Source organism: Diceros bicornis, chromosome 3, assembly GCF_020826845.1.
Source record: "Diceros bicornis minor isolate mBicDic1 chromosome 3, mDicBic1.mat.cur, whole genome shotgun sequence".
NCBI classification, from domain to species: domain Eukaryota; kingdom Metazoa; phylum Chordata; class Mammalia; order Perissodactyla; family Rhinocerotidae; genus Diceros; species Diceros bicornis.
In genome coordinates this window covers 15,731,985-15,754,114 of record NC_080742.1, presented here as the reverse complement: position 1 = coordinate 15,754,114, position 22,130 = coordinate 15,731,985, and the positions used below count along the sequence as shown (strand labels likewise).

General features: G+C 37.9%; 1 protein-coding gene across 6 annotated transcripts in view; it reads right to left on the bottom strand.

Moving 5' to 3' along the window:
- Positions 1-18,237: 18,237 nt before the first annotated feature.
- PHTF2 (putative homeodomain transcription factor 2) overlaps positions 18,238-22,130 on the bottom strand; it is a 128,145-nt gene continuing 124,252 nt past the window's right edge. For 5 of the 6 annotated variants that reach the window (XM_058524147.1, XM_058524155.1, XM_058524137.1 and 2 more), the window contains 2 exons: positions 21,448-21,573; positions 18,238-20,775 (listed from right to left, as the gene is read on the bottom strand). In XM_058524147.1, the coding sequence (XP_058380130.1) occupies positions 20,755-20,775; positions 21,448-21,573 (147 nt within the window). In that variant the 3' untranslated portion in view covers positions 18,238-20,754. The remainder of the gene's footprint in view (positions 20,776-21,447; positions 21,574-22,130) is intronic. The other variant, XM_058524165.1, reaches the window with a different exon arrangement.

Sequence of the window (22,130 nt, the reverse complement as noted above, 5' to 3'; positions counted from 1 at the left end):
AGTTTAAAAGGATCCAAATGATACAAAGCATGTTCTCTGACAACAGTATAATTAAACTAGAAATCAACCAAAGAAAGATTATCTGAAAAATCCCTAATATGTGGAAATGAAATAACACACTTGTAAATAGCTGATGGATCAAAGAATAAATCAAAAGAGAAATAAAAAAACTGAGTGAAATTGAAAACAAACCATTCGGAAATTTGTGGAATAAAGCTACAGCAGGGTTTAGATGAAAATTTGTAGCACTAAATGCCTGTATTAGAAAAGAAGAAAGGTTCACAATCTATGACCTCAGCTGCCACCTTACAAAACTTGAGGGGAGAAAAACAGAATAATGGAATTAAAGATCAGAATGTTAAACAACAGAAAAATAGAGAAAATTAAAATAAAAAACTTGTTCTTGGAGAATTACAACAAAATTTATAAACCTCTAACCAGACTAATCAGGGGGGAAAAAGGAATACATAAATTTCCAATATCAAGAATGAGAGATGTGACATCACTACAGATTCCAGAGATATTAGAAAGATAATAAGGGGAATAATGAACAATTTTACACCAATAAATTGAACAACTTAGGTGAAATAAAGTCCTTGAAAGACACAAACTACTGAAGATCTCTCCTACAAGGAAATTGAATTTGTAGTTTAAAACCTTCCTACAAGGAAGAATCAAAACCCAGATGGCTTCACTGGAGTTCTGCCGAACATTTATGGAAGAAATAATGCAATTCAACATGAGGCTTCTCTAGAAAAAAATAAAGAGGAGGAAATACTTCCCAACTTATTTTACAAGACCAGCATGCCAAAATCAGACAAGAGATAATGATAAAAGAAAACTATGATCCAAAATCTCTCATTAACATAGATACAAAAAATTTTGGCCAAATATTAGCAAATTGAATCTATTAATATAAACAAAAGCATAATAATCATGACTAAGTGGAGTTTATCCCAAGAATGAAAGGTTAGTTTTAACATTCAAAATTCAAACACTATAATTCACCATAGTAATGAACTAAAAAAGAACAGCCATATGATTATCTCAATAAATGCAGAAAAAAATATTTGATAAAGTCCAACATCAATTCCTGATAAAAACTCAGCAAACAAACAGATGGGAACTTCCTCATCCTGACAAAGCACATCCATAAAAAACTTACAGCTAACATCATACTTAATGGTAAAAAAACAGAATGCTTTCCATCTAATGTCAGAAACAAGGGAGGAAGTCTTCTCTTACCACTTCTATTCAACACTGTACTGGAGGTTCTAACCAGTGCAATAACACAACAAGAGGAAACAAAAGGCATACAGATTGACAAGGAAGAAGTGAAATTGTCTTTGTTCACAACATGATTTGTTGTAGAAAATCCAAAAGAATCAACAACAACAAACAGGCTTTTAGAACTATTTAGTGAGTTTGGCCAGGTTGCAGAAAACAAGACCAATAGACAAATATCAATTGTATTTTTATGTATGAGCAACAAACAATGGGAAATTGAAATTTTAAAATACTATTTACAATAGCATCCCAAAATGAAATACTTAAAGATAAACCTGACAAAAAAATATGCAAGGCCTGTACACTGAAAACTACAAAACATTGCTGAGAGAAATGAAATATGACCTTATAGAAGGAGAGATATACTGTGTTCGTGGATCGAACAACTCAATATTGTTGAGATGTTAATTCTCCCCAAGTTGATCTATAGATTCAATGCAATCTCAGTCAAAATCCCAACAGGGCTTTTTGTAGAAACTGACAAGTTGATATTAAAATTTATATGGAAATACAAAGGACTTAGCCAAAATAACTGTGGAAGAGAACAAATTTGGAGGACTTTCACTACCTGAGTTCAAGACTTATTATAATCTATAGTAATCAAGATGGTGTTGTATTGGCATTAAGACAGACAGAACAATGAAACAGAATAGAGAGTACTGAAATAATATCACTTATATATGGATAACTAATTTTTTTTTCTCCCCAAAGACCCAGTAGATAGTTGTATGTCATAGTTGCACATCCTTCTAGTTGCTGCATGTGGGACGAGGCCTCAGCACAGCCGGAGAGGCAGTGCGTCGGTGCGCGCCCGGGATCCGAACCCAGGCTGCCAGTAGTGGAGCGTGTGCACTTAACCGCTAAGCCATGGGGCCGGCCCTGGATAACTAATTTTTGACAAAGGTGTATAGGCAACTCAGTGGAGAAAGAGAAGTCTTTTCAACAATGGTGCTGGAATAAGATGGTCATATTTAAAAAATGAACTTTGACCAATACCTTGCACCATATACAAAAAATAACTGAAAATACATCATAGACCTAAATGTAAAACCTAAGACTCTAAAAAATCTAGAAGAAAACACAGGACAAAATCCTTGTGACCTTGGATTAGGCAAAGATTTCTTAGATAGAAAAGCAAAAGTACAGGATACAAAAGAACAAACAGATAATTTGAATTTCATTGGAATCAAGAACTTCTCTTCAAAAATTAAAAAAAAAAACTGTTAAGAGAATGAAAAGAAGCCACAGACTGGAAGAAAATATTTGCAAAGACACAATCTGATAAAGAACTTGTGTCCAGAATATATAAAGCGGTCTCAAAATACAACAATAAGAAAACAAACAACCCCATTTTTTAAATGGATGAAAGATTGAAACAGACGCTTCACCAAAGCAGATATAAGAAGGGCAAATAAGCACAAGAAAAGATGTTCAAACTTTCAAAAGACAGACAATAAATATATGTCAGCAAGGACGTGGGGAAAGTGAAAGCCTTATACATTGTTGATGGGAATGTAAAATGGTGAGCTACTTTGGAAAACAGTTTAGCAGTTTCTCAAAGTGAAAAACATATTACTGTATGACCAATATTCCTCCTAGGTATACACCCAAGAGAAATTAAAACATAGATCTATACAAAAAAATTGAAATGTATATCTGTAGAAAATAAGAAATATACAAATATTCATAGCAGCAATATTCATAATATTCAAAAAGTGGAAACGACCTAAATATCCATTAACTGATGAATAGATAAAATGTGCTATATCTATATTATTTGGCAATAAAAAGTACTAAGATATATATACAACTTGGATGGACTTTGGACATGTTATGTAAGTGAAAGAAGTTAGTCACACAAAAGACCACATACTGTATGATTCCATTTATGTGAAATGCCCAGAATAGGAAAATTCATAGAGACAAAAAGTAGATTAGTAATTGCCTGGGGCTGAGGTGGTGTTCAGGGAAGCAGGAATGAGGAATGATTGCTAATGTACATGGGATTTCTTTTTGGGATGTTGAAATGTTCTAAAATTAGGTTGTTGTGGTAATGGTTGCACAACTCTGTGAACATACTAAAAACCACTGAACTGTATCCTTTAGACAGATGAATTTTATGATATGTGAACTATATCTCAATAAAGCTATAAAAATATGAAAGAAAAGATGCTGTCAACATCAAGTCATTAGAGAAATGAAAATCAAAACCACAATGAGATACACTACACATCCATTAAAATGTCTAAAATTAAAAGACTGACCAAAGCGTCCGTGAGCATGTGGAGCAATGGGAACTCTCCTACACTGCTGGTGGGAATGCACAATGGTATAACCATTTTGGAAAATAGTTGGGCAGTTCCTTAAAAAATTAAACATACATTTACCAAATAACCCAGTTATTTCACTCCTAAGTATTTATCAAGAGAAATGAAAGTTTAAGTCTATACAAAGAATTGTTCATGACTATTCATAGCAGATTTTTTTTTTTTTTTGTGAGGAAGATCAGCGCTGAGCTAACATCCATGCTAATCCTCCTCTTTTTGCTGAGGAAGACCAGCTCTGAGCTAACATCTATTGCCAATCCTCCTCCTTTTTTTTTCCCCAAAGCCCCAGTAGATAGTTGTATGTCATAGTTGCACATCCTTGTAGTTGCTGTATGTGGGACGTGGCCTCAGCATGGCTGGAGAAGCGGTACGTCGGTGTGCGCGTGGGATCCGAACCCGGGCCACTGGTAGCAGAGCTCGCGCACTTAACCGCTAAGCCATGGGGCCAGCCCCACAGCAGCTTTATTGTAATAGCCAAAAATAGAAATAACCAAATGTGCAAAAGGTGAATGGATTAACAAATTGCGGCAAATCAATACAATGGAATACTATTCACCAAAAGAAAAGAAATGACCTATTGCATGCTACAACATGGATGAATATCAAAATAATTAAGCTAAGTGAAAGAGAAGCCTGACCAAAAAATGAATACAATTTCATTTATATAAAGTTCAAGAAAGGGTAAACTAATTTATAGTGACAGGAGGCAGATCAGTGATGGTCTGGGGATGGTGTGTGGTGCTGAGCTGCAAGAATGAGTGAGTACAAAGGAGCATGAGGAAATACAGAGATGATAGACATGTGTGTTAAATTGATTATACTGAGGTTTCATGGTATATATTCTGCCCAAATCTATCAAATTGTCCACTTTAAATATGTGCAATTTATTAAATGTTAATATACTTCAACAACGATGTTAGAAAAGAAAGAAGATAGCTACATTCTCATATGTGCTCCTTATTTAATCTGCTTTGATATGTTGTTTTGGTTATGTAATGAAGAAAACCCAGCTTTGCACAGATATGTTGCTGGAAAAGAGAAATATTTTATTAGCCTTTTCTGATCATTGTGGATATGCTTCTTTGATACTACACCAAAACTCAGCATGTGATTTTTTCTTAAAGGGAACATCACAGGGTGGACTCTGAAACGATACCATGCACATTTTATACTGTGACATTAAAATCCACTGGTCCATATTACACTTTGATGGATCTGTTACCCATACATGATTTTAACCTTGCAGACGCCTGAAGGAGTCTTGGGAACCCCCAGAGATCCCTGAACCACACTTTGACAACTGCTGATTTAGATTATTCAATTTTTAATTTTTTATTTATTTTTATTTTTTTTTTAATTGATGTTTTAATGGTTTCTAACATTGTGAAATTTTGGGTTCTACATTTTTGTTTGTCCATCACCCCATATATGACTCCCTTCACCCCTTGTGCCCACTCCCCATCCCCCACCCCCACTTCCCGGGTAACCACAGTCCAGTTTTCTCTGTCCATGTGTTGGTTTATATTCCACATATGAGTGAGATCATACAGTGTTTGTCTTTCTCTTTCTGGCTTATTTCACTTAACATAATACGCTCCAGGCCCATCCATGTTGTTGCAAATGGGACGATTTTGTCTTTTTTTATGGCTGAGTAGTATTCCATTGTATATATATACCACATTTTCTTAATCCAATTGTCAGTCGAGGGACACTTAGGTTGCTTCCACTTCTTGGCTATGGTGAATAATGCTGCAATGAACATAGGGGTGCATAAGCCTCTTTGGATTGTTGATTTCAGGTGCGTTGGATAGATTCCCAGTAGTGGGATGGCTGGATCATAGGGCATCTCTATTTTTAATTCTTTGAGGAATCTCCATACCGTTTTCCATAGAGGCTGCACCAATTTGCATTCCCACCAGCTGTGTATGAGGGTTCCTGTTTCTCCACATCCTCTCCAACATTTGTTGTTTTTTGTCTTGGTCATTATAGCCATTCTAACGGGCGTGAGGTGGTATCTTAGTGTTGTTTTGATTTGCATTTCCCTGATGATTAGTGATGTTGAGCATCTTTTCATGTGCCTATTGGCCATCTGTATATCTTCCTTGGAGAAGTGTCTGTTCATTTCCTCTGCCCATTTTTTGATCGGGTTGTTTGTTTTTTTGTTGTTCAATTGTGTGAGTTCTTTATATATTATGGAGATCAACCCCTTGTCAGATGTATGTTTTGCAAATATTCTCTCCCAGCTGGTTGGTTGTTTGTTCATCTTGATTCTGGTTTCATTTGTCTTATAAAAGCTCTTTAGTCTGATAAAGTCCCACTTGTTTATTTTTTCTTTAGTTTCCCTAGTCTGGGTAGGCATGTCATCCGAAAAGATTCCTTTAAAACCAATGTCAAATAGTGTGTTGCCTATATTTTCTTCTATGAGTTTTATAGTTTCAGGTCTCACCTTCAGGTCTTTGATCCATTTTGAGTTAATTTTTGTGAATGGCGATAGCACATGGTCCACTTTCATTCTTTTGCATGTGGCTGTCCAGTTTTCCCAACACCATTTATTGAAGAGACTTTCCTTTCTCCATTGCATGTTCTTAGCACCTTTGTCGAAAATTAGCTGTCCGTATATGTGTGGTTTTATTTCTGGGCTTTCAATTCTGTTCCATTGATCTGTGTGTCTGTTTTTGTACCAGTACCATGCTGTTTTGATTACTATTGCTTTGTAGTATGTTTTGAAGTCAGGAATTGTGATGCCTCCTGCTTTGTTCTTTTTCTTTAGGATTTCTTTAGCTATTCGGGGTCTTTTGTTGCCCCATATAAATTTTAGTATTCTTTTTTCTATTTCTGTGAAGAATGTCATTGGGATTCTGATTGGGATTGCATTGAATCTGTAGATTGCTTTAGGTAATATAGATATTTTAACTATGTTTATTCTTCCAATCCACGTGCATGGGATATCTTTCCATTTCTTTACGTCATCGTGGATTTCCCTCAATAATGTCTTGTAGTTCTCATTGTATAGGTCCTTCACCTCCTTGGTAAGATTTATTCCTAGGTATTTTATTCTTTTTGATGCAATTGTAAATGGTATTATCTTTTTGAGCTCTCTTTCTGTTAGTTCATTATTAGCATATAGAAATGCAACTGATTTTTGTAGATTGATTTTGTACCCTGCAACTTTGCTGTAGTTGTTGATTGTTTCTAACAGTTTTCCAACAGATTCTTTAGGGTTTTCTATATATACAATCATGTCATCTGCAAATAGTGAGAGTTTCACTTCTTCGTTACCTATTTGGATTCCTTTTATTCCTTTTTCTTGCCTAATTGCTCTGGCCAAAACCTCCAGTACTATGTTGAACAGGAGTGGTGAGAGTGGGCAGCCCTGCCTCGTTCCTGTTCTCAGAGGAATGGCTTTCAGTCTTTCCCCGTTGAGTATGATGTTAGCTGTGGGTTTGTCATATATGGCCTTTATTATGTTGAGGTACTTTCCTTCTATTCCCATTTTATTGAGAGTTTTTATCATAAATGGATGTTGTATCTTGTCAAATGCCTTCTCTGCGTCTATTGAGACGATCATGTGGTTTTTATTCTTTGTTTTGTTGATGTGATGTATCACGTTGATTGATTTGCGGATGTTGAACCATCCCTGCGTCTCTGGTATAAATCCCACTTGATCATGGTGTATGATCTTTTTAATATATTGTTGTATTCGGTTTGCCAATATTTTGTTGAGGATTTTTGCATCAATGTTCATCAGCGATATTGGCCTGTAATTTTCTTTCTTTGTATTGTCTTTGTCTGGTTTCGGTATCAGGGTGATGTTGGCCTCATAGAATGATTCAGGAAGTGTTCCATCTTCCTCTATTTTTTGGAATAGTTTGAGGAGGATGGGTATTAAATCTTCTTTGAATGTTTGGTAAAATTCACTGGAGAAGCCATCTGGTCCTGGACTTTTATTTTTTGGGAGGTTTTTGATTACTATTTCAATCTCTTTACTTGTGATTGGTCTATTCAGATTCTCCATTTCTTCTTGGTTCAATTTTGGGAGGTTGTATAAGTCTAAGAATTTATCCATTTCTTCTAGATTGTCCAATTTGTTGGCATATAATTTCTCATAGTATTCTCTTATAATCCTCTGTATTTCCATGGTATCCGTTGTAATTTCTCCTCTTTCATTTCTAATTTTATTTACTTGAGCCTTTTCTCTTTTTTTCTTAGTTAGCCTGGCTAAGGGTTTGTCTATTTTGTTTATCTTCTCGAAGAACCAACTCTTTGTTTCATTAATCCTTTCTACTGTTTTTTTGGTCTCAATATCATTTATTTCTGCTCTGATTTTTATTATTTCTCTCCTTCTGCTGGCTTTGGGCTTTTTTTGTTCTTCTTTTTCTAGTTCTGTTAGGTGTAATTTAAGGTTGTCTATTAGGGCTTTTTCTTGTTTGTTAAGGTGGGCTTGTATCGCTATGAGTTTCCCTCTCAGGACCGCTTTTGCTGCGTCCCATATGGTTTGATATGGCATGTTATCATTTTCGTTTGTTTCCAGATAGTTTCTGATTTCTCCTTTAATTTCATCAATGATCCATTGGTTGTTCAGTAGCATGTTGTTTAATCTCCACATTTTTGTCACTTTCCCAGTTTTTTTTTCCTGGTTTATTTCCAGTTTCATAGCCTTATGGTCTGAAAAGATGCTTGTTATGATTTCAATCTTCTTAAATTTATTGAGGCTTGCTTTGTTTCCCAACATATGGTCTATCCTAGAGAATGTTCCATGCGCGCTTGAGAAGAATGTGTAGTCAGCTGTTTTTGGGTGGAGTGCTCTGTATATGTCTACTAGGTCCATCTCGTCCAGTTTTTCATTTAAGTCTAATATTTCTTTATTAACTTTTTGTCTGGATGATCTATCCATTGCTGTAAGTGGGGTGTTAAGATCCCCTACTATTATTGTGTTGTTGTTGATTTCTCCTTTTAGGTTTGTTAATAGTTGTTTTATGTACATTGGTGCTCCTATGTTGGGTGCATATATATTTATAAGTGATATGTCTTCTTGATGGAGTGTCCCTTTTATCATTATATATTTCCCTTCTTTGTCTTTCTTAACCTGTTTTATCTTGAAGTCTACTTTGTCTGATATGAGTATGGCAACACCTGCTTTCTTTTGTTTGCCATTAGCTTGGAGTATTGTCTTCCATCCTTTCACTCTGAGCCTGTGCTTGTCTTTAGTGCTAAGATGTGTTTCCTGAAGGCAGCATATTGTTGGGTCTTGCTTTTTAATCCATCCTGCCACTCTGTATCTTTTGATTGGAGAGTTCAATCCATTTACATTTAGGGTAATTATTGAAATATGAGGGTTGAATGTTGCTGTTTTGTCACTTATTTTCTGGTTCTTTTGCATTTCCTTTGTTTCTTGTCCCATTTGTTTTGGACTGCCAATTCTGTTTGGTTGTTCTGTCTTATGATTCTTCTAGTTTTCTCTTTGTTTATCATATGTGGTTTTAATTTGATTATTTGTTTAGTGGTTACCTTGAGGTTTGGGCGAAAAATCTTCTGTATGAGATAGTCCATTATCTGATAGCCTCCTATTTCCTTATACTAAGTCAATTCAGTCACTTTCCTCTTCCCCTTCTAAGTTGCTCTTGTTATACCTTATTCTATCTTGTGTTGTGGCTGTGTGTTTACAGTGATGAGGTTAAATTTATTTTTGGTGAATTTCTTCCTTTGATCTTTGAGTTTAGTATTTAAGTGGTTGCTAACCTATTCCGGTAAAGATCTACTATTTCTCTGATTTTGTCTACCTACTTTTCTCCTTACTCCAAGCTTTGTGTTCCCTTTCTCTTCTTGTTTTCAGGCCTGAGGGCCTTCTTGAGTATTTCTTGTAGTGGGGGTCTCGTGGCCATGAACTCCCTTAGCTTTTGTTTATCTGGGAGAGTTACTATTTCTCCATCATATTTGAAGGATATTTTTGCTGGATAGAGTATTCTTGGCTGAAAGTTTTTGTCTTTTAGTATTTTGAATATATCATTCCAGTCTCTTCTAGCCTGAAAAGTTTCTGTTGAGAAATCCGCTGAGAGCCTGATGGGAGTTCCTTTGTACGTTATTTTTTGTTTTTGTCTAGCTGCCCTTAATATTGTTTCTTTGTCGTTGACCCTGGCTAGCCTTACCACTAGGTGTCGTGGTGAAGGCCTTTGTCTGTTAATATATATAGGAGTCCTGTTGGCTTCGCTTACTGGTATTTCCTGCTCCTTCCCCAGATTTGGGAAATTTTCAGCTATTATTTCCTTGAATAGGCTCTCTGTTCCTCTTTGCCTCTCCTCTCCCTCAGGAATACCTATAATTCTTATGTTACATTTTCTAATAGAGTCCGATATTTCTCGGAGTCTTTCTTCATTTCTTTTTAGTCTTAGTTCTCTCTCTTCTTCCATCTGGAGTATATCTGTATTCCTATCCTCTAAAGTACTAATTCTTTCCTCCATATTGTCAGCTCTGTTCTTTAAAGATTCCAAATTCTCCTTTATCTCCTCCATTGTGTTCTTCATCTCCATCAGCCCTGATAGGTTTTTCTTTATGATTTCAATCTCTTTTGTGAAGAAACTCCTAATCTCATTTAATTGTTTGTCTGTGTTGTCTCGTATTTCGTTGAGTGTTTTTATGATAGCTATTTTGAAATCTCTGTCATTTAGTTTATGGATTTCTGTGTCTTCGGGGTTGATTTCTGGGTGCTTGTCATTTTGTTTCTGGTCTGGTGATTTCATATATTTTTGCATTGTGGTTCCTGTGTTGGTTTTGATTTTCCTCATCCTGGAAGTCTCTGGTTGCAATTTCCACCTGCCGCCACTGTCTGGTGGTAAAGGGCTGTGTAGTCTAAGCCCCCTGCGCTCTGCCCCAGTTTTTCTGCTGCGATCCGCAGTTTTGTTTTGTTTTGTTTTGTTTCTTTTCCCCACTGCGATCCACGGGTCCAGTCCAGTTTATTCAGGTCTGCCTCGGACCGCTAGATCTGGTCGAGCTGCAGACTCCGGGTTGCGGGGAGGGGGGAGCTCTCTCTTTTGCCCTCTGGGTCCCTGACGTGGGAGGCTTCTCGTTTGCCCCTCTTTATCCGCTCTCTGGGTTGCTCAGATGTTGATGGTAGCCCTGTGGCTCCTCTGAGCCCTCTGTGCGGGAGTTTCCCACTGGCTGAGAGAGCCCGAAGAGCTACAGTTTCCCGCCGAGGGCCGCCCCTCCCCCCTCTCTGGGAGCCGCGCGGACCGGATGGCTGATCTGATGGGGAGGGAGCGGAGTTCTCCTTACCTCTCCCCACTTCCTCCGGGGGCCCAGCACGTTCCGCTCTCAGATGTGCGGCAGTATGGATCCCTCCGCTCCAGCTTTTGACTGTCTGGGATTCCGTTGTTGGTCTGTGGCTGTTACTTTTGTTGTATTTTGTGGGGGAAGAATTCACGGGAAAGCTCACTCCGCCATGATGCTGACGTCACTCGAGATGCAGTCTGATTAACTCCACAGTCAGATGGTCAAGAGACTGGAGTAAGACAGATTGATTTCAAGGAATTAGGAAAACCTGAAACTGAAGAGGGTCTCGCCTTAACACCAAGGCTCTGTTTAAGTGTGGGATCACTTAATCCCACCAACCCAAAACAAATGAAAGCTCACTTGGGAACAGCAAAAAAGCCTAATTCGCTAAAGAGATGGGCCATGGTAAGAAACAAAAGTGTCTGTTCTCAATTACCTGTCCCACGAAAAATAGGTTCCCTCAAATTAGAACTGATTGAAATAGACTTCTGTTAGAATAATGGAGCAGCTAAATTTCTCCACAAGAAAACTTTTCAATTTCCTTTTAGAAATTAGAGGCTTGTAAATTAAGTATTTACATTAGGAAATTACAACCACAGTCTACTCTCTGAGACTAAAAGAATTCTTAATTCTACTGCCCATTAGGAGTAGAGAAAGAAAATGTGAAAAAACCAAGTCTCAGAATGGTAAAGCTGAATGGGAATAGATGAAGTGATTCTCATTCCTTCCCATCTTTATTCAGATAGAGGTAAATGGCTACCACAAGTCACCCAGGAAATCAGTCTAAAAGCAAAGACACAACCTAGGGTCCTGATACTCGGAGCAGGACCTTCCTTCTATACCATGTCCATTTGATTGAGATAAAAAATACACCATTGTAGATGAGAAAATATTTTCAGGATCACCCACCGAATAACAAAAGCATATAGACTTATACTGTTGAGGAGGACCCAACGCATCAACTCAGCCAGGCCTTATTTCCCAGCAGGTGAACCCACAACTGCCTAAAGTCGTTTCTGGGGCTGGGGCATCCACAGTGTCTATGGACATTCTTTTTTTTTTTTTAATTTTATTTATTTTATTTTTTTCCCCCAAAGCCCCAGTAGATAGTTGTATGTCATAGCTGCACATCCTTCTAGTTGCTGTATGTGGGACACGGCCTCAGCATGGCCGGACAAGTGGTGCGTTGGTGGGCGCCCGGGATCTGAACCGGGGCCGCCAGCAGCGTAGCGTGTGCACTTAACCGCTAAGCCACTGGGCCGGCCCTCTATGGACATTCTGTATCGAGTAAGTACTTGATACCTTTTGTGTTTGAGACTAGCCCAAATCTCACAATGCAATTCAAGTTACTCTGTGTTGCTTTAAATCCTGGGGCAGATGAAGAACAGCTGATGAGGGCCTGTGCTATAAGCTGTCACATGCTAAGGCACATGGAAGCCTTCCATTTTTTTCATTTCCATACTAAGTAATCCAAGTGCTTTTGCCCAAAGCCTTATTTTTCATTCCTTGTGCAATTTAGATTTCTTTCTTTAGACAGCTTCAGTGTCTCCAGTTCATTTTCCAGTTGGATAATTTCTTTAATTTACTGAGATCACTCTGAATCCTTGCCTGTTATCCAAAAGGGATGCTAATAAAAATAATAATCCTAGTGGTTAATAATTACTGTGAGATGACTACACGCGCCACTGAACCAAGCACTTTCCCCAAGTGGCAGGATAACTTGGGATATTTGCTGCTGGAAGAGACTCAAAAGAATGACCAATGTCTTTCCCTCCACTATTCCAAGAAGAGAGTCACACAACCCTATTTTGAGACTGAATCCTCCTCTCCATGGGTATTATTGCCTTTGGAGCTTCTGAGCTGAAAACAGAAGTTGTCAAGTCCTGGAAGACACCTCCTCAGCCAGGTTTTGGCTTGGGAATCTGGTGGATTGAGAGCAGCTGGTGGAAACAGGAGGTGGGAGTTGCTAGGCTCATCCCCCAGATGGGTTGAGGATGTGTCTAATGGAGCATGGCTGTGGGGTGTGCATGGATGGAGACGAGCACTGGGATCTGAGACCTTGAAGCAGAGGTGGGGATCTTGAGGCTGAGCCTGGGGTCAGCAGGGCAGGACCTCTGCGGGAGCATCTCTGAGCTGGCTGGAGCATCCGAGCCCAGCAGACCCAGGAGGCATCGGCCAGGCAGCAGCACCAGGACAGAGGAATTGCTACCACCAGAGAATAAGGACAAGTCCTCTTCCGTATTTCCCAGGCGCTGGCTGAATCTCCTGGGTTTTTGTATCAACCTAGGGAGGAAGGGCTCCTCCAAATGTAACAGATTGAACTCTTGATAGTCTTTTGAGTAGGTGCTCAACCCCAGATTTAGTTTGATTGAGGACAAAAAATTGATGTTTTGTTGCATAGGAGGGTGAGGAGCAAGTCCTTACACAGACCTTCTCTAATTTCATACTCACAAGAGCCACACTGGGCTCCAGCATTAGCAGCTCTCCACCTCACTGTACAGATGAGGACCAGGGAGGTTATGTAACTTGCCCAAGGTCACACACACGCTGCAAAGCAGCCCAGTTCTGCCTGATTCCAGAACCCATGATCCTTATCATAGTGCAGATGACATGGGCTATTCTGTAAAAGATTTCACTTTACAAATAGTTATATATATATTTTTGTGTGTGTGAGGAAGATCAGCCCTGAGCTAACATCTGCCAATCCTCCTCTTTTGCTGAGGAAGACTGGCCCTGGGCTAATAGCCATGCCCATCTTCCTCCATGTTATATGGGAGGCTGCCACAGCATGGCTTGACAAGCGGTGCATAGGTGCGCGCCCGGGATCCGAACCGGTGAACCCCGGGCTGCCGCAGCAGAGCGCGGGCACTTAACCGCTTGCGCCACCGGGCCGGCCCCCAAATAATTATATATTAACTCCACCATCCAAATCTGGAGAACGAAATTGAGGTTAATTTAATTATATGTATTCTTGTGCCATGTCAGTTTTTTAAAATTACATAAAAATTCTAGCATAGAGTCCTTAACATGTACAAAAATTTTAAGTTAAGAAAATTAATTTTCAGTCTGGAGCTGTTCACTAAATGTCTTCGTGAGGAATGTGACACCTCAGTTAAGTATTCACCAAGCAACTATGACATGCCAGCACTGTACCAGGCAGTCCTAATCTTTGAGGATAAAATTCAAATTCCTCAGCTTGACAAAGTCATCTCCCAGCATTATCATCCATCCCTCACCTCTCCATGTCATCTTCTCCAGCCATACTAAACTTCTCGCACGTGACACTTACACTGGCAAATCTATGACAGCACGTACTCTCCCCAAACTGTAATTTGTTTGCGGGACTGTATCACCTCCCAGCCTCCAAGTTAAAGGAAAGGAGGGACGATATTTTCATTTCTATATCACTATACCTAGCTCAGTGCCTAGCACACAATATTGAGAAACTATTCATGGAATGGATGAAAGAAAAACTGAATAAAATTAGAATTTTAAAATTACTTGGTTTGTTTCCCATATTTCCTAGGCTAACCTCTTACCCTGTCTTCCCCCAAACAGCAGAATTCATGTTATCAGTCTTTCAGCACCACTAACCTGACCCAGCAATTCTGGCTGAGAGCAAGAGGAAGGGTATAATAAACAGAAGGCAGGATAGCTGCCAGCTCAAAGTCTGCATTTCCAGGCAAAAACACGTCAATGTATTTGCAAACACTGGGTATATATATTCCAAGGGATGCAAATGGATCACAGCCTTTGGCAACAAGTCTACTTTGCCTTAAAGCACACCTCTTAGTAACAAGGTTGGGAAAGCCAGAAATTCCCGTATATAAATAATTGATCAAAACTTGTATGAGAATTTGACTAAGACAACACCAAACTCCTGAAAACCTGTCAAGGAGATTATTTAACTACAGAAAGTCAATGATTAAATTTAGCAGTAAGAGTTGGATTTAGCTTTAAAAGACAAAAAAAAAGCCACTAATTTAAATTTCAGATCATTGTTGAATACCCAGAATTGAATAATATTATAAAAAGGAAGAAACAAGCGAAACTCTTAGCACTGCGATTGATAACTCTTTTGTGGACACAGAAGGCCTAAATATGCTGAAAGGGGAGATAGCGTAGATAGCCAAGTACCACAATCACAGAGGGAGAGCGATACAGAGGGAGAGCCAATGAGAGAAGAAAAGGGGCTTAAGATCAGCCAGCCCAATGTATGAGGCTTGCTCAGGCTGAGAGTCATCCTCTGGTTATTTCAGGTGAGAAGTTATCATAAGGATAAACAGGGACATCTGGCCTCCCGATTCAGGACACAAGATGAAGTTACTGCAAGTCTGAGATCAGCTCTACCGATCCAACGGCATTGCCCGACAAGCTACCACTGTTTCCCTGCCTCTGCCAGTTTGGGGGCAGTTAGTTACTTTCTTCTCCTTTCTCCACTAGCACTACCTCCTCTCTACATTATGGCTTTGCTTAATTCATGGCTTCTTTTGGGTCTCTGCTTTTCTAGCAACTCTCCCTGCTTACACTGTGTCTTGACTCAAATTTGCAGTAACAGAGATTCTGACTGGGTCAGCAAGTCACCGTCAAGGGTAGAGTGCCTCCGCTGGGCAAAGCTCCTGTGCCAGCCGGTCTCACAGGTTACTTGCAGGCTCATAAAATGGCTGGCTGTTGTAGGGCACAGCACCAATCCCTGGCCCATTCAGCTGTGGCCGAGAGGGAAAAATGATCGAGTCCAACAAAGGTTGATGAACACGAAGAAGCAACTTCCTGCTTTGCTCAGATGAGGGCCAGGCACGGCAAGCCCTCACAGTGCTGTCTAGTATACAATGGTTCCATTCAACCCACAAACCTTAAATAGTGCTCTCATACTCTGGATTCAAGCACCTCTCATTGAAATCCAGATGGTTTTTAACACAAAATCGGGAAAGGAGAAGATTAAAGATGATAGCAGGGGAAGACTGAGGGGGTATCCTATATAGGAGGCAGGGACAGAATCCTGAGCACTGATGGCGAGCTGGCCTCAGAGAGCAATATCCACAGAGCTGAAGGAGGTAGAAGGCGACAGCATTCGCACATGACTTGTATCTTTTCAGTCAAGTTAGAGAAACAAATGCCAATAACTATAGGATGAGAGGGTTTAGGAGTTTGAGGATGATAAAGGAGGTTTGGAAGAGCCATTGTAGGGAACATACAAATGGACAAGAGATTGATCAAAACAACATTGCCAAATATAAGACTCAGAGGTTCCAGTAATATCTTGATAAGCGTGATGTGCAGAAAGTCAAGATGTTCTCCAGCAACTCAAAGCATGAACAGTGAGCAGACAACTTAAGGTTGAGCGTTGAGACCAGGCAGAAGATAAAGAGACTCATTTATATGAGACTTTTTATCTCATATAAATGAGACAGAGATCTAACACTGAAAAGATATGAATGGAATATGCACCTGACAATTGAGCAAAATTGTTCATAATTGGATATAATATGCAGGCTTACAAAAGAATGAGAAAACTTCCCTTCACATTTTAGCCTGCCTGCTTACGAAGAACAGGAATTAAACGTCAACTCCTTGTAAAAATTCATGTATGATAATTTATACAAAGCATGATTCTTAATTATGTCTCACATTTGGCGGGGATGCATGTATCTTATGTGATATGAATGGTTTAGCTTGGAAATTTTTAATTGTCCTAGGCCATTACTTATTTGAAGGAGGAAGAGAACCAATCTTTCTGCACAACTAATACAAGTCAGTTCCGGGGCTAGGTGCTTACATATGTTATCTCAGTAAACCTCCTAATAGCCCTGTAAGATAGGTATTACTGTCAGTACCAAACAGCTGAGAAAACCAAAGCTCATAGAGGTTGAGTAATTTGCCCAAGATTGTAAAACAAGTCTGACTCCAAAGCATATCTTCTTTCCAACAGGCCACAATGCAGAGTTGAACAGAGAGATGTCAAACAAATTCTGACTGTTGCCTATTGCCAAGGCTTATTAGTTTACATAGGGCCTCACTACAAATACGGACAGATAATTTATCAGTATCTTCTCTCCAGAATATTTTCTTATGATTAAGTATTTTGATTAGTCAAGAGGTACAGAGACTATTAAAGAATATACCTCCTAAGGGAATAAAGGAGAGTGTGGGTTCTATCATTAACTAACTGGTTGTGCAACCTTGGGTGAGCTTCTTAACCTCTTTTGTGGCCTGTTTTTTTTTTTCAATCTGGTAAAATGAGGACTTTGAACTACGTGGTGTCAAAGGTCCTATTTGACTCCATTCATTCATTCAGTAAATAGATCGAGATTTTTCTATGCATCAGGCACCGATTCATGTGCTGAGAATACAGTGGTGAATGCAGTTAAAATCTCATGGCATTTACATTCTATAAAATTCTTGATCTTAAGACAGTAATTCTCAAGGTGGTGAGGAGTGACAAGTGGGACAAATTTCCCAAATTGCTTAGGGAATACTTTTTTGAAAGTATACTGTGCAACCTCCTAGATCAGCAGTCTACTCCCCAGGGAGTAAGCACTGTGGAGAGCTACTGATAAGCACTCATATACCCTTCATACAGGCTTGGCAGAAAAAAGGTTCAGAATTAGTCTTCTGAGTGATATGGCAAATTAAAGAGGTGCCAGTCATATTGCTCTATTTGGAAATCTGAAGGGAGATTCATTCAAAGAGCCAATTCAGAGCTTAAAGTAAGGGCCGGCCCTGGGCCTTAGCAGTTAAGTTCCCATGCTCCGCTACTGGCGGCCTGGGTTCGGATCCTGGGCGTGCACCGATGCACCGCTTCTCTGGCCATGCTGAGGCTGCGTCCCACATACAGCAACTAGAAGGATGTGCAACTATGACATACAACTATCTACTGGGGCTTTGGGGAAAAAAAAAAGGAGGAGGATTGGCAATAGATGTTAGCTCAGAGCCGGTCTTCCTCAGCAAAAAGAGGAGGATTAGCACAGATGTTAGTTCAGGGCTATCTTCTTCACACACACACAAAAAAGAGCTTAAAGTAAGTTTGAAAATGCACTTGAATTAATAGTCACTGATTAATTTAAACCGTATGAACACTTGTACCAATCAGATAACAGAAATATTAGAATGCTTACCCATCTTATTGTTAACCATACTCTCTCGTGCTGAATTATGTGGCAAAATCATTCGATTAAAAACACTACTATCTCCCTGACAGAGTTTTAATATCCCAGGCTAAAGCCACTGTTCTGTATTTAAATACAAATAAGCAAACAAACATTAATGATGTCATAGCATTTTGGTGATGAAAGACCTGTGTATGTATTATTTATTATTCTTTCATGTTCTGAGAATCATAACAAATCTGAAACGTTGGGAAGTTTTAAAAAATTTATTTCCATTCCCCTGAAATCTAACAGTTATAACCAAAGTTTATGCTACAGTAAACACAAAATTACCATAGAAATGTATATGACTTAAAGATTAAAAAAAAACACCTCCAGTTTAACACTGTCAGTCACAGAATGTTTTATTTTAAAGTTGCTGTTCAAACTTTCAAATACAACACAGGTGGCAAAGAAACCACAGTTAACACACCACATCTGCCACAATTCTATCTCTGAACTGCCTTTTCTATATTATGTCATATGTTACAATTTCTTTCCATTTCTTACTTTCATGGTATTCTTAAAGGCAGCAATGTCATTTTTTCTGCTTTGAAAACAATTCCATTTATGTCCTGAAATTGCTTAAAATGACCACTTTTTCCTATTAGTACTCTATTGCTGCCCACATTAGTGACATAATTCAACATATTATTAATAAGTTGAGAGGTATACTGTACTCAATAAACCAACTCCCAACTCTAAGTTAAAATGAACTTCAATCCAAAACAAGCATTTTCATAAATCAGTATACTCAGCTACTTTTCTCAAAAATATTTCCATTCTTAAATAAGTTTTTTTGTGAGATACAATAGTTTCATCTTTTATTCCTAACAGAACTCATGCTGTACGTTTTTTCTCAAAATATATTTGATATATTCTGTGCAAAATGTTAAGTTCTGTATAGGTATGTACCTTATTTTGAAAAAGTTTATAAAATATAATTCCTAAAAACAACCTCAACATTAGACAATAGAGGAAGAAGAAAAGTATCAGACAAAGCCTAAGTTTTCACATGAGAAAATAAGTATGTACTTAAAGCTCCAGTAACACATTCCTTGAAAAAACTCAGAATGCACTTTGGTCATCATGAAACATTAGAACATAGGCAAATAAAACAAAATGCTTCTGCTGTTTTCTACAGAAAGAAAACATAGTATACAATGAGGCTGAATGGAGGCTGATCAAAAGGAATGGTGAGAGCAAAGCTCTGTTACAACGTGGCTCTGTTCCCTACACATTCCTGACCGTAAGATTATGATTCAGGAATTACAACTGCACCAGTCAAATAAACCACTTACAATTAATTATTTTAAATTCCCTAAAACATAGTAAAAACCTGAGGATATTCAACATGATACATCTTGCACCAAAAAAATTCTAGATTGTTTCAAATAAATTCTTTGTTTTAGAAACTAGCCACCCAGTTTAAAAAAAAATTACAAAAACATTTCACGTTTCATGTAATTCCTAAAATATTCTTGATTGTACAAATATAACAACTTAAAATCAAGGCCCGATGTAAGATACCATCATATTCGCCCTATTTACCCAACATGCCAACATAAGTTCTCATTTCGACACCTGGCAAATTATTTGGGGGTGGGGAAATGGGGGTTAACTTTCCGGGTTAAAAGCATCTAAAATAGCCCTTATATAACAGGAGGAGAGTGTGATGGATGTACCAGATTAAGTTTAGAGGACAGAATTTGCAAGCTGAAGTTGTCTTTTCCGAAAATTTCAATATAGTTTTATAACTAGCAATCAGAGAAGTACTTTATTGGTTCATAACCTTATTCTTAAGTTGTTCATCTGAGTGTGGTATGAATAGCATAACTATAGTGTACCATGGGGATAAATTATTCTACTTGAGTAAACATAATGTACTTTAGTAATATCAATAGGCACTTCACTTGTGAGATGAGTATATACCTCACTCCAAAGGATACCACATCATGCCCTAGTATACTATAACACAGCCCATATAAAGATACGCATTAAAAGTAACAATTTCAAAAAGTGCACATTTTGAGCATGCACAGTTGGAGCTGTGCAAACAGCCCAGTGTTTCAAATAAATACAATTATTACTAGTTAATTTTTATCAAAATATCTTACAGTATGGTAACCATTTACAATTATTGCTCTATTAAGAGTTTTTTCATCAAAGAGCACTTGTTGACCTGTTATGTAATACCATATATATTAATACTGAAGGGTGCTTAAACCGCAGCTTAATCAGCATAGATCCTGGCACTGCTCCAAGATAATTCAAGAGAAACCCTGACTGAATCTTGATTTACTGAAGAAAATGCTTTACGTGTTTAGCTGAGTCCAACGCAATATTCCAAAGTTAAAGAAGTCTTCCTCAAGTAAGGCAAGTTCACGGCGTTGATGGAGAAACAGTGCTGAGCAATGGCTTCTATTCTCATGATTTGTTATTTGTCAATTATTTATGAGCAATTACCAGGATCTCAAGTATCTTGATATCAGTTGTATCACCCTTTCAACAATTAAGTACATCAATGCTACAAATAAAATATAAAGACTAAAATAAATGTAAAAAACAGTGAACAAGAAAAATAAATATAAGAATTGCACAAGACAGTCTGATGTAAACACTTCCATTCCCAGCTGAGACTCCTGAGGCAGAGTCAGTGGCAGCTTCCAGGCAGCTTAGTCAGTACTCCTATCCTGGACAAGAGGCTACCTCTTCTTCCCTCTGAGCTGTCATGATTTAATCTTCCACAGCTAGTGAAAAAGCCAGAGAAGTATTGACCATTAGAGCCAGTTTTAATATCGCAACTTATTAAATTATATCACTAATACTATTTTTATCTAAATTTCATTCAGAAACAAGTGCAGATTCTACTATTTCAAATTCCTTTATCCTTTCATTTTCAAGAAGAATTCACCTTAAACAAATAAAAAAATGAAAATCAGATTTCTCTTGCTTTCTTTTACTGGGAAGTGGCAATATACATACACTACTTGTTTAATAGGAATATTTTACACCTTATTCACTAATAGCTGTGCATAATGTTGGAGGATGTTTGCATTGCTGTATAGATAAATAATATAACTTTTGGCCAAAAATAGAAATAGGGATCTTCTTTTTCTTTTTTTATCATCCAAATTAGATTCAGATTACATGAGTAAAAATAAATACCTCCACTTATCCTCCACAAGAGTCCTATTTGCAATGAATACTGTTCCAAATTAGGAGTTCTATCAGTATTACAAACCGAGAATATCTATCATTCTTTGAAATTAAATGTGAAATTATTTTCACTACTTATATACGATATAATCAAAATGACTCCATTACTGCGCAAGTGAGATCTCAAAAGAGTGCTAGGGTAAAATAAATGTCACAAAAATGTGATAGGGCGCCAAAAAATAAAAACACCTGCAAGCTCTTACCTTTAAATTAAATCCAAGCAAGTCACTGATAACACCAGAAACGGCTGACAGGATGACAACCTGGGTGATGTTATAAAGCAGTGGATTCATTGTAAGCCCATATAATCTAAAGGGACTGTCCAATTCCTAGCAGAAGAGGAAAAACCATGAGCTCAGATTCATTAAGAATTATCAGTTAAACTAATTCAGGGCAATATATAATGAGGATTTTTAAAAACAGTTTCAAAAAACAGTTACAAATCATGGATAGTTTTAGAAAGGATAAACTTGGTTAAATTTGAAATAAGTAAATATAGTTTTAACTTTTTTAGGAGAAAGTGACTTCCTTTAAAGGAACTCTGTAACCTAAATTTGTAACTCCAATTTCTGTCCCAAATGAATGACTAGTAAAGTACTGGTCTAGCACCTACAAGAAGGTTTAAGAACATTTTTTAGTATAAGAACAGAAACTGAAAAAGAACAGTATCTTTTTGCAGAAGAATTAGAAATTTAATTAGCCAAATTTTCTGCCAATATTAGTACATATGTAAAAATTCCCCTTTGAGACAATTAATTTTCAAATACATGGATTAATTGATTCAAACATTTACAATATCTTTTTTTTTTTTTGGCGAGGAAGATTGGCCCTGAGCTAACATTTGTGCCCATCTTCCTCTATTTTGTATGTAGGATGCTGCCACAGC